At 39.8% G+C, this 14,931-nt stretch overlaps 1 protein-coding gene across 1 annotated transcript; it reads right to left on the minus strand.

Moving 5' to 3' along the window:
* Window positions 1-2,277: 2,277 nt before the first annotated feature.
* PPP2R2D (protein phosphatase 2 regulatory subunit Bdelta) lies at window positions 2,278-14,685 on the minus strand. Its single transcript, XM_053450914.1, has 10 exons — window positions 14,423-14,685; window positions 14,197-14,271; window positions 9,832-9,929; window positions 8,472-8,637; window positions 7,449-7,561; window positions 5,521-5,698; window positions 5,106-5,270; window positions 4,171-4,340; window positions 4,004-4,095; window positions 2,278-3,139 (listed from the first exon to the last, which is right to left on the minus strand). The coding sequence occupies exons 1-10, from the start codon at window positions 14,427-14,429 to the stop codon at window positions 2,860-2,862; spliced, it is 1,344 nt and encodes a 447-aa protein (XP_053306889.1). The 5' UTR covers window positions 14,430-14,685; the 3' UTR covers window positions 2,278-2,859.
* Window positions 14,686-14,931: the final 246 nt, after the last annotated feature.

Here is a 14,931-nt window from a genome sequence, read left to right on the forward strand (position 1 = left end):
TGTAAACGCTGTATTGACACGGAAATGAAAAATTTAGTGCATGCATGCGATTCAAATAAAAAATGTCCCCAGTAGCAAAATGGCAATACAGATGTACAGAAGAAAGTACGGTTATACTACTAACAAAAAGGTGGGGAGGCATTAACCCCTTGAGGCCTGGGGTTGTTTTGTAACCTAAGGACCCATTAGTTTTTTTTGTCATTTTTATAATATGTTTGCTAAACCTTGATCCCCCTTTTCCATGTTTGATCAACCTGCACAAATTATACATCATAACGTTCAGAAGTAAGGCCTTCTTTTAAAACCATATAAACAATTAGTGAATAGATAACACAGAAAAATGTTTTGCAATTGTGCTTAAGTTTTCTCGTATACTATAAGGGCCGTAACTAAACAATGATTTTTTCTGTCCAAGGGCCAAATCCATAGTTTACATATTACCCTTTAATAGTGCTTTTTTTCCCCCCACTGTTCCCCGTGCATTGTGGCTTGAGATCCCTTCTGTGAATCTAACATTTTTTTTTTATGTCAGTGACATCACTGGGCTCCCTATCAATTTTATTCATTTATTTTCTTTTTTGGAAGGGGGAGAAACTCTCTCTTCCTCCTATTTGTGCTGATCAGCAAGCAGGGCTTTATAGCTACACTATGTGTGATCAGCCAGCAGGGGGAGCAGCGGGATAGCCCAGCAGGATCTCCGCTGAGGCTCTCATGTCCTCCAGTGAACTTCCAGTGGGTGTCAGCAGTGACACCAGCCAGCAGGGAATGCCCAATGGCCTGATGTATTGGTGCGCAATACGCACGATGCTGGCTTCTGCTGACGGAAAAGGTCCAGGCTGTCAAACAACAACAAAGCGAGGATTTACCAGTACATTCTAATGTGCTTTTTGCCGCAGGCTTTAATAACTTACTGGTGCACGCTAAGGGGACAGAGTTAAAAACTTGGAAAGATTTGTCATGCAACACTTGATCGTTCATCAAAAGTAAATGCATGAGGCATTGTATCCTTGTTGAAAAAAAAAAACGAGAATTTGAAAACATTTGCCCCTATGGTTAATATAAACATTCTTCCTCTAAAGATGCACTCCATGTCATATGGATCATACTGGTAATAACCATAAAGGAGCCAGGTCTATCACTACAACACCAGGTCCTCTTGATTGAGCAGATGCTACCTGTCACCATGGTGGACAGGAACATCGAACTACTTGGAATCAAGAGTTTTCTCAGACCACAGTGCTAGAGAACTTATTTTTTTCCTTCTTTTTATGTCCACGCAACATAACACAATAACTTGGAAATACATTTATCAAGCTACACAATTAAACTTCAGGTAAACATTTAAAATTTATTAAACTTTTTTTTTGGTCAAAATAACTGAACAAATATATACAATCCTGTTGTATAAGGTCTGTTTTGAATTTGTGTCTGTGGCCAGATCTTTAGATTTATGGCCAACACTTTCCACAACTCAGCTTCTGGAAATAGTGTCACAACTAATATACAGTAATAGTTTAGGTTTTTTTTTTTTGTTTTATTTCCTTTAAACGTTTGAGGTTTTACAAAAGGAATTTATTTTCAGCTAGGCCTATTGTGAACAATAGCGGCACTATTGACATTAAGGATGAGGTACACATTTTGTTCTTGCATATTACTGTCAGAATTACCATAATTGACCATTGATTCCTTAAAAAAAAAAAAAGTCAACACATCTGATGTCATCAATGAGGCACAAAGAATTCTTGCAATCAATCAATCCCACTTGGCAGGTGTCTACACTTCCTACAACTAATGCTCACAATCCCTACTTAGCTTTAGGAAACTGATGCTCAGTGTTAAGCAGCTGCATGTAGTTAAACGTATTTGTTCATTAAGTAGTGAAACGTTCACAAAAAGGAGGGGGAATGAGGGTTTGGCATAATCAAATTAAAAATAACTGGAAGAAATGCTGGATGCGAGTTGCAAAAGAAGGTAGTTAAAAAAAATTAATCTAGAAAAATGTAAAAAAATATAATGCACATATGGTATAGTCTGAAACGTTTCAACATAATACTGTGTAAAATCCCTGTCTGAGAATATATATTTAGATCAATTAGGCCACAGATTTGAGCTCATGCCGGGAATAGTTGCGGACATTTAATAAATGGCAAATTTGGAGGAAAGAGGAATCATACTGCATGGATATACACAGCCTGGATGTGTCTTCAACAAACTAAGTCTCACAATGTTCAGCTACATGCAATAAAAAAAAAAAGAATGAAAAGACTGAATACGTACTTTCAGATTTAAAAACACTTTTTATACTTGGTTATTTTTATTAAGTGGTTTACACCGGAGGGTGTGTATAGATACAGAGAGTAAATATACATGGAAAAAACCTGTCTGACCCAACTTGTGTTCTACCTAAGTGCTCAAATGTACAAACACCTAAGCCTAACTGAAGGCCAGAAGAGGAATGTTACAGGCATAAAGAAAATTGTTTTTCAAAGGCCCAAACAGTACAGCAGAAAGAGAAATCACATTGATAGTCTGTCTTCGGGTGTAGAATTTTTGGTCTATGAACCGGAAAGGAAGCTCGGAGTTAAATATTGAGCACTGGTCTTTTATGAACGATGTCCATCACTTCTGCATCTAGCGGGCTTTCATTTTGGGAAGTGAACCTTGTGCCCTCCCTTCCTCCTTACTGAAGACAGAGCTCTACCATGAAATGAAATCCAGGTCAGCTTTCCTCTTTCTACATGGGGGAAGTGCATTCATGTGGTCTTTTTACTGGGAGGACAACATGGCCTGATCTTTTACAGGTAAACAACTAGGCTTAACTATGCAAGAACAAGACTTTGTCCTCAAAAAAAGCCATCTTTAATTAACTTTGTCCTGAAATATATACAAATTATTGGTGGCGGCAACAGCTATTATGTTCTCCTTAGGATGCCATGCTGTATGTAGAATCTTTTTGTTGAAGTCTAGGCTGTCAACGTTGATTTCATCCTTCTTCCTCTTACCACCTGTACACACTTTACGTGGCTTTAAGATGGCACGCGGTTTGCTGCTTTCTCGTGATGCTTCCAATGTGATATCCCGACGGGTGTTTCGATCAAACATCCTGAAGAAGTTGTTGTAGGAACCACTCATAATTGAGCTGTTAAAACAAATGAAACATTAGGTACCTGCGCAGTTCATCATTCCCTAGTCAGAATGGGTTTCACTGTTAAGGACACTTGTTACTGGGATTCTGTCCATTCAAACAGCAAGCGGACTGTGCAAGCTCACCACCAAAATAAATTCTATAACGTATAGTTATGCAAATCAACGACAGATTCCCTGAACTGTAATACTCGCAACCATATGCTGCTGGTATTAAGATGAAGCAGTTTACAAAAAATTGGTATAGAAATTTAACATGGTATACATCATGATTTAAAGATGCGCTATTGTTTACACAGGTGAAAGTGATTTTTTTATATAGGCCACAAATTAATTATATATATATATATATATATATATATATATATATATATATATATATATATATATATTTTTTTTTTTTTAAAAAGACTGCTACATTTATCCCTTAGAATAGCACAAAAAAATATAGAAGCTGATAAGATTTATAACTTTAGCCATTTAACATGTTGGCCATTCCACAAGTATCTGATCAGATGAGGCTTATAATTCAAAACATTAAAATCTTTAACATGCAAAAGCAGACACCATAACTAATAATTTATAAATAATATATAAATATAAAAACTATGTGGTAGCAATGCTAACTTCTCCATTTTATAGTAATAAATGAGTATAAGAAATTGGCCCTTGGCTGACAGTGTTCAGTCTTTCGGAGCTGTTTATAGTTACTTTCAAGACAGCAATTAGGATAGATTGCATGACGTTGCATGTATACAAGTTTGGATTGTCACAGGGTTCAACTTTCAGACTGCTTTTTCTGTGGCCAGTTTCCTTCAGCAATCACTATCATTAGACACTAAGAGGCTAAAAAGCTTACCTGTCAGATCCATTCCAACAGCACTCAAACTTGTCAAAGATGCAGTCATTTTCATACAAGGAACAAAGCTTACTTCGAAGGTATTCATGAACCTTAAGGAAACAAAGTATTTTAAGGTTTGCATATGATTTAATGTAAGAATGAGTTTTTTTTTGCATCATACATACCTGATATGTTTCTACTGGCCTACTTTCCATGTTGAGATCCCATACTTTCACAGACAGATAATCTCTGGTCATCATGTAGCGACCACTATGGCTGAATTTGACATCTGATATCGAAGAAATGATTTCTGAGAAGAAAGATCTGCTGCTTGGATCTTCTGGTTCTTCAAAGACTGAAAAGTTAAACAGTGCACAAAACACAAATTAAATGTGTTTACATACTCTGGTAACTGCAATATCAGAGGTCTGGTTTTGCATGTAAGATGCATGCAATTGCCGTTTTCTGTCTATTTCAATGATCACAAACCATTAATTATTCAAATATGACTATAAATTGTGGTTTAAGGGTTAATTTACCTTCAGCAGTTGCCGGTATTGACTGCACTGAACTGCTACTTATATTTCTCATGTATGAAACTATACCCCAACCATCCTGGTATAAGGTTCCCAGAACCACTTGTGACGCGGCGATTATTGTAAGCAAATCTTGTGATATCTTTTGGTGCAAAATGAGTAAAAAGCACATGGGGTTAGATTTCCACGGCTTTTTGTTTCCCTCCTCACATATATGCAGAACGGACTGCAATGCTTATTAAGGGAGGATGACCCTTTAAAAGAGCCAAAAAGAGTACTCAGACAAGCGGGTTCCTCCCAGTTACCTGAATGGCCATTACGCCCTGGCTCTTTGACCAGGCATTTACCTCTGCCACCTCCTAACGTCTCTTGCCTTTTCCAGACAATGCACCCATCTACTCTGCCTTTTTCTGGCACCTTTAAGCAAACAGAAGCATAGTTTACCTAGTTTACGTGCTAATTACCAGTAATGGGCAGTATGCAAGAGAAAATCATCCAACATGTGTCAGTTCTTGTAGTGTTTTTTTTTTCTACTGTACCAACCCTGGTGTGTTAAATGTATGTCCATTTGATTTTTGACTCACACTTTGAATGTCTATCGCAGAGCGCAGAATCACGCATGTCACAGAGTCGGATCGTTCCTTTGCTACTGCTGTAGACGAAGACATTACACTGATGTGGATGGAATTCAGCAGCTGTGATAACTTCTGTCAATTCCTCCATGTTAGCAGGCTTAATATCTACAATGTCTGCACAGACTGTTAAGGACTGTAAACATATACTAAAAATTGCACAATACATGATTCATGGAGGTTGCACAGAACCCCAGAGAGACAGGCATTACATATAGAATGTATACAAAGACTAACAACGTATATCCAATCCACCATAAGGGGTCTTATTCATATTATAAAATAAACATAATTGGAGGCTGGAAAACAGTAGTTCATATAGACAATATTAAGCACCAAAACACCAACCATACATCAAAAAGGATACTAAAACTTCTATCTGTAATTTCTAAATGCCATAAATTAATTCTCAGGTCATCTGCAGAGAGGTAAGTTTCATGATCACTATTTACTGAAATGGAGTTAATGTGATAGGTATGTGCATTTGCAAATATTCTTCTTGGACTTGCTTCAACCATTAAATCCATGGGTCTGAGGATTGGCACCTAGTATAAAAAAAAGCCAAGTTAAAAAGAAGCGATACGCAGCGCTCCCTCTTTACGACAACCCACCATGACCCGAAACGTGACGGTATTATACTACAAACATATGTGACAATGTACATGTGTAGAAAAATGTCAATCTGACATTTCCATGAACTAGACAGTACACTTATATAGTTTTAAAATGTATAGTATACTTTATGTACTCCACATAGAAAAATCTCACTCAAAAGACTTTAGAATGTCAACATCAGAAAAAGCACCAAGTTACACACTAGTCTTGTGAAAAGCCACTGAGTATATGTGCAAGAAAAAGATTAGGTCAGCCCAGTCCCAAGATAGCAGTCCTTTCAACTTTGCATGTCATAGTATTATAAAGACGAGTTGATGAACCATAGCAAGCTTTGCAATAAAATGAGACATCACAAGCACGGCGATAAGCAGGACTACGCTTAACATCAATTAAATGAAAGCTGTTGGGGTAGCCATCTTTAAAATAGTACCTTACTTTTCAAAACAGGTCCTCTAATACAATTAAACTGATTGCAAAACAAACAGGGTAAGTTATTAAAAAAAAATCAATACTGTTTGGTAGGATGCACACTAAAGAGACATCTCTTAATATACCTAAACTCAATCATTAGCAGTGCCATCAGTAATAGGAAATACCTCAGTGTTCACCCTAACGCCCATACTAATACCGTATTTGCTCGATTATAAGACGACCCTGATTATAAGACGACCTCCCAAAATCAGAATATTTAGGAAAAAAGAAAAAGCCTGAATATAAGACGACCCTATAGGAAAAAAGTTTTACCAGTAAATGTTAATTCATGTAAACTATTACATTTTTTAATAAAAGCTATGATTGAGAATTTTTTTTTGTTTTTATTTCCTTGTATTTTCCAACCTGCCCCCCAGTTACGCACATCTGCCCCCAGGCTTGCCACTCCAATATGGCACTGTGGCCCATGATATGCCTTTTAACCCTCTATATGCCACTGTGCCCCATGATATGCCTTTTAACCCCTTATGTGCCACTCTGCCTCCAGAAATGCCCTATGCCCCCATTTAACACCCCCCCTCCCACACTTACCGGTGCTTCCAATTTCCTGCTGTATACCGGGGCAGCAGTCTTCCTTCTGTCTCCCCCCCATTTAACACTCCACCCCACCCCACACACACTTACCGGTGCTTCCAATTTCCTGCTGTATACAGGGGCAGCGGGTTGACGTCCACGAGATCCGCGTAGACAACTTACGCTGCAGCCGGAAGGAGGTGTGGCACCGGCACGGGGAACTCTGATCTTTGACAGTCGGGGAAGGTCTGCGCGATGGGCGCAGACAACCCCCGCTGCTAGCCACACCTCCTTCCGGCTGCAGCGTAAGTTGTCTACGCGGATCTCGTGGATGTCAACCCGCTGCCCCGGTATAAAGCAGGAAATTGGAAGCACCGGTAAGTGTGTGTGGGGGGTGTTAAAGGGGGGGGGGACAGAAGGATCCAGGTCCCCTGCAGCGGTGCGGGGGATCTGGATCTTAGTCTCATAGTCAGACCTCTATTTGAGGTCTGATTATAAAACGACCCCAATTAGAAGACGAGGGGTATTTTTCAGAGCATTTGCTCTGAAAAAACCTCGTCTTATAATCGAGCAAATAAGGTAATTCTTTGGGTATATGACTAATTTTACAGCCTAACAATGCTATTTTTACAATTCTGACAAAGCCATTTGATCCAGCAACGCAAGTAAGCATACCCGTAGAGATGTGATCCGAAAAGGATCCCGAAGTCTCCCATCATCGTCCTTCAAGTTGTAACCTTCGGCTCTTTTGTCTCGCTCACTTATTTTCCATAATTTTATTGTTTTATCTGGGAAGTAAAATTAATGTAAAATTCAAAAATTATATCAAACTTTAAGTATAATCCACAAGGCCCCACTAAGACCTCTATAAGAACACTTGCAGAGTCTCCAATCCAAATAAGAAGTCCAACTGGCCAGAGCTCAGCAAACCAAAGGGTCAAATTCAGACCCTCCACTTGAAAGAATACAGTCCACGATGTGGGGCCGCATTTGACAACTGTAAAAAATGAAGCTAGTCGGCTAGCAGTAATAGTATAAATCTCTTTATTCCAGTTCAAACATTAAGAAGACTTTTGAGCCAGACATGGATACAATGTCGATTTGGCCCCTCAATTTCCAGTAGGTTTAGTTTTGCAATGAGCAAAAAGAAAAGTCAGGGTCAGACTTTTAATAAAGTGGGAATATATTTGTCCAGATCGGTACTTAGTCTGGGAAACTAGTATGTCAGCCAAGGTGAAACTTCTTCACTCAAGCAGGGTTGCTTTTTACCCTCAAGTTAAACAGTTTGTAAACTAAATGTTTACAAAGATTTTTGATATGCAAGAATAATCCTGTCCACTGCGTCTTTATTATCTAGTAACGGAATATGACAATATCAATTAAAATACAGCTATGTATCCAATACCCCACGAGGAGGCAACTGAAACAATAGTGTTTGCATAATATAATATGGAGACCATTTAACAGCCAACCTATACATATATATTGGCACAATTCTGTTACAGCGAATCATGGACGTTTTATTCTGCACCGGGCATCTCATGAAATGGTGACCAGTTGCAAAAGTTAATTTTAGGCTTCACCAAAATTATTTGCACCAATCTGGACTCAAATCAATAAGAAAAACAGAATTGGTATGTATTTGCAGAAATGTAATACTTTACACTACGTTTTCCAAGAACTAGAATCTTTACTTACCATTAGTAGAAAGTAAGAAATGGGCAGCATTCTGCTGTGGCAACCACCTTATTTTGTTAATTTTCTCTTCAATTTCTAGACTTTTTAAGTAGTCAAATTCAGGTTCATGGCTTTGAAACGTACTGTAAACATTGTATTCACCCCTTGAATGAGGACGGCTTTTACTCTAGAAGAGAGAAGGTTGTGAAGTTAGTGTTCAGGCCAGCATTCTGTGCACATGTAGTCAGAACGGGCATGTATAAATCAGCAGCCATGGTCAGCTCCGACCCAATGAGCTACAGTTTACAACCTATGCATCGATCAAGGAAGAAAAAGCACATTGGAAGACCTGTGGAGTTGCATGGCTTGTAAGCATGTCATTTAGGACTAGTAACTAGTGTCTTAATATATCTTCTTGACTTGGGTATTCTATATACATGCAGGTGCAGTCAATGTGTGCGCATTGTTTTCAGCATAGATTTACCAGACCATGGAGAAGATCAAAAAGTGGAAAACGCTATTAATCTTCAGCAAACAGAAAAAATGTGGGTCACCTATCTGACAACAGCTCACAAATATATTACCTCGGGTCAGATGGTTACAGATAGACAGAGCCTTAACTATGGAGAAAACTGAGTTCATATTTGTGGTATTTTGAGTGACTCTCTCTAAAATTACAATACACAGAGTTAATCAGCAGTGTTAATGACGCCTGCTCCTCCACCAACTTTCACTAGTCAAAGTGTCTGGCTAGGTGATTAAAATTAAGTAATTCTATTGTTTACCACAAAGTATGATAAGGTATCAGTTTTGTCTAGTAGATTGGGCTAAAATAACAGAGCTAGAACAGACACACGTGGCTGTAAAGATTATGCTTAAACTAGTGCTAAAACAAAAAGATAAAAGCAAAATTACACACTTGGGTAAGAAAAAAAAGCCAATTCTGCTCTAAATGGTTGTGTGTTGGATAAATCCTCAGTAGAAAAGGATTTGGGCGTTCTTGTTGAACAAGAATGGGAATATGTTTAAGAGATGCCCCCTCCCCCCGACCTATCAGTCTTTACCCCCTGCCTTGGATCCTTCAAGACCCACTTTCCTCATGGATGCCCTCCCTCCCATCTCTCTTTAGCTCACACCTTTTTCCTAGTCCACTCTCTTTCAGGCAATACTACTAGTGTGGCAGGTCCTTCCCTAAAGTGGCACCTGTGTAATATACCTCAGCTCGTTCTAGATTGTTAGCTCTTCTGAGCAGGCTCCACCTTACCTTGTTTCTATAAGTCAAATTGTTACATTACATATAAAAACAAAATCAGAACATTTTTTTCCTCTTGATAAGAATGCACTTAGAATATGCAGGACAGTTTGGGGGAAACTGACTGACCTCTTGTTCCCTTTGAAATATAACAACTCTGCCTCCTTTGTCTCCCGTGGCTAACAGGTCACCAGTAAAGTTGAATTCAACCGTTGAAATAATATCGGCTGGAAAAAAAAAAATATGAAAGAGCATAAATAACAGCACAAAACAATCTACTCAAATGCGCATATATATATATATATATATAGGATTGGCTTACAGAAATTGAAATTAAGGGGTCATGTACATATTTTGAAGCTGCTACAGAAATTAGAAGTTTATTCATACTTTTATCATACAAATGTTATCATACAAAAAGTTGAGCAGCAACATTTACTCTTTAAGACTCTTAAAGTGGAAAGCTGCATAAATCAGCAGCAATTATATACTTAGACCCTATAAAAAATTAGATTCAGATTAACCAAATTTCCAAAGGCATTAAAAATATGGATTCACTTCTAAAGTGCAACTGAAGATCACCAACAGTCTCTTCAGAAAGCGAACTTCGCTCAAAGTCAAGGGAGATTCTGAGGAATCGGGGACTAATCTCCATGGCAACAGCAAAGCCATGGAAAAAGGGGAGCTACATCTGAATATAACCCATCGCTGCGGCTTCTGGCATTCAAATAAATAAAAATGACCAACACTTTGGAACATCCTCTTAAATCTTTCAAGTATTTATACAAATCATGATCTACACTGTGCTGGTTCTCAGTACATGGGATCAACAGATTTTTTTTCCTACTGAGAAAACATTCAGGGTTCATGACTTAAAATCTTAGAGATCTCCTTGTAACCAGGACTTGTCTTCCTGTAAAACTGACCAAATCCACAAAATGGAAGATACCATTTTCACACGCAAAGTAACAGAAAAAAAGACGTCAGTAACACGGCTTCAATCACAGGTGGAAGGAAGTGCTGAGAAGTATATCAAGTTTCCTTTAATGATACAAACTTTATGCAACAGTCATGACATAAAAAAAAGAAAAAAAAAAGACGCAGGTAGCAACTCAGTCACCATCACTAAAGCATGCCCTGCCTCTACAAGAGAGCAACTCAAAGCCAAAAGGATAAAATGACTACCTCTTTATCCACAATAAAAAGTAGCCTATGCATTTATAAATTGAGTGTAAATATACACACTCACACAGAACAGAGGGAAACCTGATTTCACCCACGCCCTGCTTATTTCAGGTTACTTTACAGCAGTAACGTCTTAAGGATCTTTATAAACCAGTAACTCGCTGCATTCATCACTATTTACATGACAATAGTGGGGGGGGGGGACAACTCTTCCATATGGCCGATTTGGGTAGTGCCAACAATTTTAGGAGCCATGTTTACCCTGGTGCTATGACTTGTACAGGTTGGTGGGGATGCAGCGATATATAGGTGGCCGAAATATATCTGCAAAATGCAGATGACATTTTTTGGCCCAATTGTGGTGTGTAACTTTTAATAAAAAAGTGTGTGTGGGGGGGGTCATTTTCGGTATCGGCCAAGTGAATTCTGAATTTTCGGTTTCGGTACAGAATTCTCATTTTGGTGCATCCCTACGAGTTGGTTTTAAATCACATTATCCTTACAGAATCACACAGTATAGCTTGAAGTGCATCTAATAGTGTACTAGTTGTCATACTTTGCAAAGGACATCATTTAAGAAATACAATGTACTAATAGACCTTAAACTCACATGAGCAGGGCCCTCCTCTCCTTCAGTACCCCTATGTACCGACATGTTAATCTTACTGTCATATTGTAAATTGTCAGTTTGACTTTTGTTAATTCTCACTCTGTTGGTAGCGATAGAGGTAGCAATTCTCTCTCTAAATTAAATACTGGCCAGTATGTATGATGGCGTGATACCAACTGCAATTATGACCACTGGGTCACTCGTCAGTAGTAGCACACGGACCCACACTTCCCATCTCTACCATTATTAGTTATTCCTTTTCTTTAATAGACCTTGTCAAACATTTATGTAAATTATAGGCCCGCTCAAACCATGTAAATATACATGTCCGACAGTATAGTTAGTATTACAAGGGTCTCAGCTGAAAAATTATGGATTATGAATGCTTATTGAAACCAAAGCAATATATTAGCCAAGAGGTCCTATTAAATGTTTGTGATGTTCCTTTTGCAAATGCATGGGGGTTCTACAGAATCCCCTATAAGCATTTCCCACGCCCTCCACCCCCAGCTATTTGCTGTGCAGGAAACAAGTTCGGCTGAACACATCCTCTAGATTGAAAGCAGCTCCCTGTATCTAATGTATTGGTTTGTAGGACATGGACACCGTGTATGTACTGTAAGAACCAATAAAAATGTCACACCCAGCGCTGGCTCAAGGAACATCCCAGGTGGTTTAAATAGCAAAGCTTCCCTGCCACCGATTGGCTGCTGAAGGTGGAATACGCCATCCCTGCGATGTTCACCAAGCCACCGGAGGTTAATAAACCCGGTGCCAGGAGGTCTGTTGGCTCAGTATATAGCTGAATATAGACAGAATACCTCCTTGCATTTGCAAATCTGACCATGTGTAAATTTTAAGGATGCACAGAAATTAAAATTCTGGACCAAAACAGAAAATGACCCACCCACCTTTAAAAACAAAAATAAAAGCAACATGCCAAAATTGGAGAAAAAAAATTCAACAATAAACACACACACGACTGTTAACAGCAATCACATACACAGATTCATATCATACACAGATTCCAGCATGTACTGGCTGACTTAGCATGATTGCTGTTAATATATATATTATATATAAGTGTGTGGTTAAAAAAAAAAATTCTATTTTGCCAAACCCCAGGATTTGGCGATTCCTGCAAATAATAATAAAAATACTATTGTCTCAGAATAAACATTCCAGATGATTTTCTGGTTTCAGCGATAGTCTCCTTAGGACATTCAGGATAATATTTACAAGTTGGTTTTAAAAAGCATATAACTATGTCATGCATATGGTTGCCCTACAAACAATAAAATGACTACCGTGCGTACGCACACCGCAATAAAACAAGCCAATCTGCCATAAAAAGTAGATTGTGTTCTTCATGCACTACCCTTAAACGGGAAGCACAGAGATCTTAGTGTTTCATTTTACGACAGACTCCTGTTCCCTGAAACAGTCACAAGAATTTATTTTATTTTAAAGCTATTTATTAGCACGGCGCCCCAATTTAAGTGTTCGCTTAAGCTTTGGTGATGACGGAAATGCTAATACAGGAATGACTTTCTATGTGTGCGCACTATTTTATCGGGAAGCAGACTAACTTGATGTTCCTCTAGAATTAACCTCTGAAGCCAATAAAAATTGTTTCAACATTAGCAAACTAGGACATGCCCAAAGCTGCCGACAGTTTGCGGTTCTGCCGATATGTTTTCAGGGGAATGCTCCGCACGGGTTATGCATTCTCCACCATCAGGTGTATCGCTAGACGAAGTCAAACCACACGCGCCTCTCCTTCCTTCAGCACAGGACAGTTTCCCATTCATTACTTTGTAAAAACAGCTTTTATTTTAACCCTCACCAACCCAGACCCTTTTTGGCCCGAGTAATACAAGTCTTTATAGTTATAGCAGTATCTAGAAGGTGAAAAACAAAATATCTAATGACATCTCATTGTACAGCGCTACAGAATTTGATGGCTCTATGAAAAGAAAAAAAAAACAACAAGCACCCATCTACTAGAAATGCCCATACAGGATTCACTATCCATTTGCACCATACAATCACCATTCTCTTGAGGACACTGTAATAGGGTCTTATTCACTAAATGAAAGGTTGAGATTTCAACTTATTCATTGTGAGGAGCAGACAGAAGCAAATGTTTCCATAAAGGGTTGATCTAGCCCTGTATAAAGCATAATTTAAAATGCAGACATCGCTGGTGAAACTGCACTGATTTAGCTAAGCATTGTACAGGGCCAGCCAAGATGTTCCTGCAGCAGCTCGTAGATTGGTCCTTTATCATGTATGAGGGTAATGAGCTCTCCTGTCACTTGCCATTTAGTGAATAGACCCCACGGTCTTCTTTCCCACACATCCAATTACAACGACAAGACAAAGCTTAGTCACTGCAAACAAAAAGATCACCCACTCGATTTCTTCCTCCCACGCACAGCGGGCGCAGCTCAATAGACGTCACCAGACTCCAGCAACCTTAAGTACTGAACCAGTCGGTGCTGCCAATCCGCGCCGCATAAAAACGCGGGACATCCGCGATGCAACAATGTACAAAGGGAAATGATAACAATACGTGAGGAAACACTGTTACCATTCAAATGAACGGGGCTGCACGGTGAGAGAGCCCCTGTGCAAGGAACAGGGTCTTATAATAAAACACTGCACGGCCACCCCCGCCTTAATGCTTATGTACCCACCTTCCGCCACATCCTCGTCTATGGCACCTTTCACTTGGGAGAAACACCACTGGAAATCATTTCCTCCGCCCACTCCTGCAAAACACAAGGTACATCATGAAGCAAAGATCCCCAGCACGGACCTCGCACTCCCAGCTCGCCCCCCATCTCCCCCGGACTGGGCCCACCGCCCGGCTAGGCCGCAGCCGCGACTACCCGCTCCTCCCCCTTTCCCCATTCTATTTACCTGCCATGGCTGCCCTCTAGCACCAGGCCTCCCAATCCGGGCGTCGCTGAGGACGGGGAGGGTTCGCCCTTCACACTCTCGGTTTCCCACCTCCTCCCCCTCCCCAAGTTTGACTGCCCCGGCAGGTCTGGATGCTATGCTTTGCTGCCCGCCGCGGCTGCTGCGGAAAGGAAGGAAGCTGTTCGGCTTGTTTCGGGAAGGGACACAGCGCTCAGGGACCGCTCTCGGCTTCTCCGGGCTGGTGTTTCAAAATGGCGCACATTGCCCGTCGACATGATTCGATGACGTCATTTAACCCCTCGGGCGCCAGGCGCGGCACACACGCAAAGCGCAAGTAATGCAGTGCCACTCACGCCTCCTCATCTGCCAGGAAACGAAACGGTTAACAACCATAGAGGCATGTGCACAGCCAGAGCGGGCAGTGAACGCGATAGTCTTCCTAGCTCAACCCTCTCCCGATCTCTATAGTTCTAGAATTTTAATTCTTTCTATTTATAGTCGCGTTTATT

The sequence above is a fragment of the Spea bombifrons genome, chromosome 11 (assembly GCF_027358695.1).
Source record: "Spea bombifrons isolate aSpeBom1 chromosome 11, aSpeBom1.2.pri, whole genome shotgun sequence".
In the NCBI taxonomy this organism is placed as follows: Eukaryota; Metazoa; Chordata; class Amphibia; order Anura; family Pelobatidae; genus Spea; species Spea bombifrons.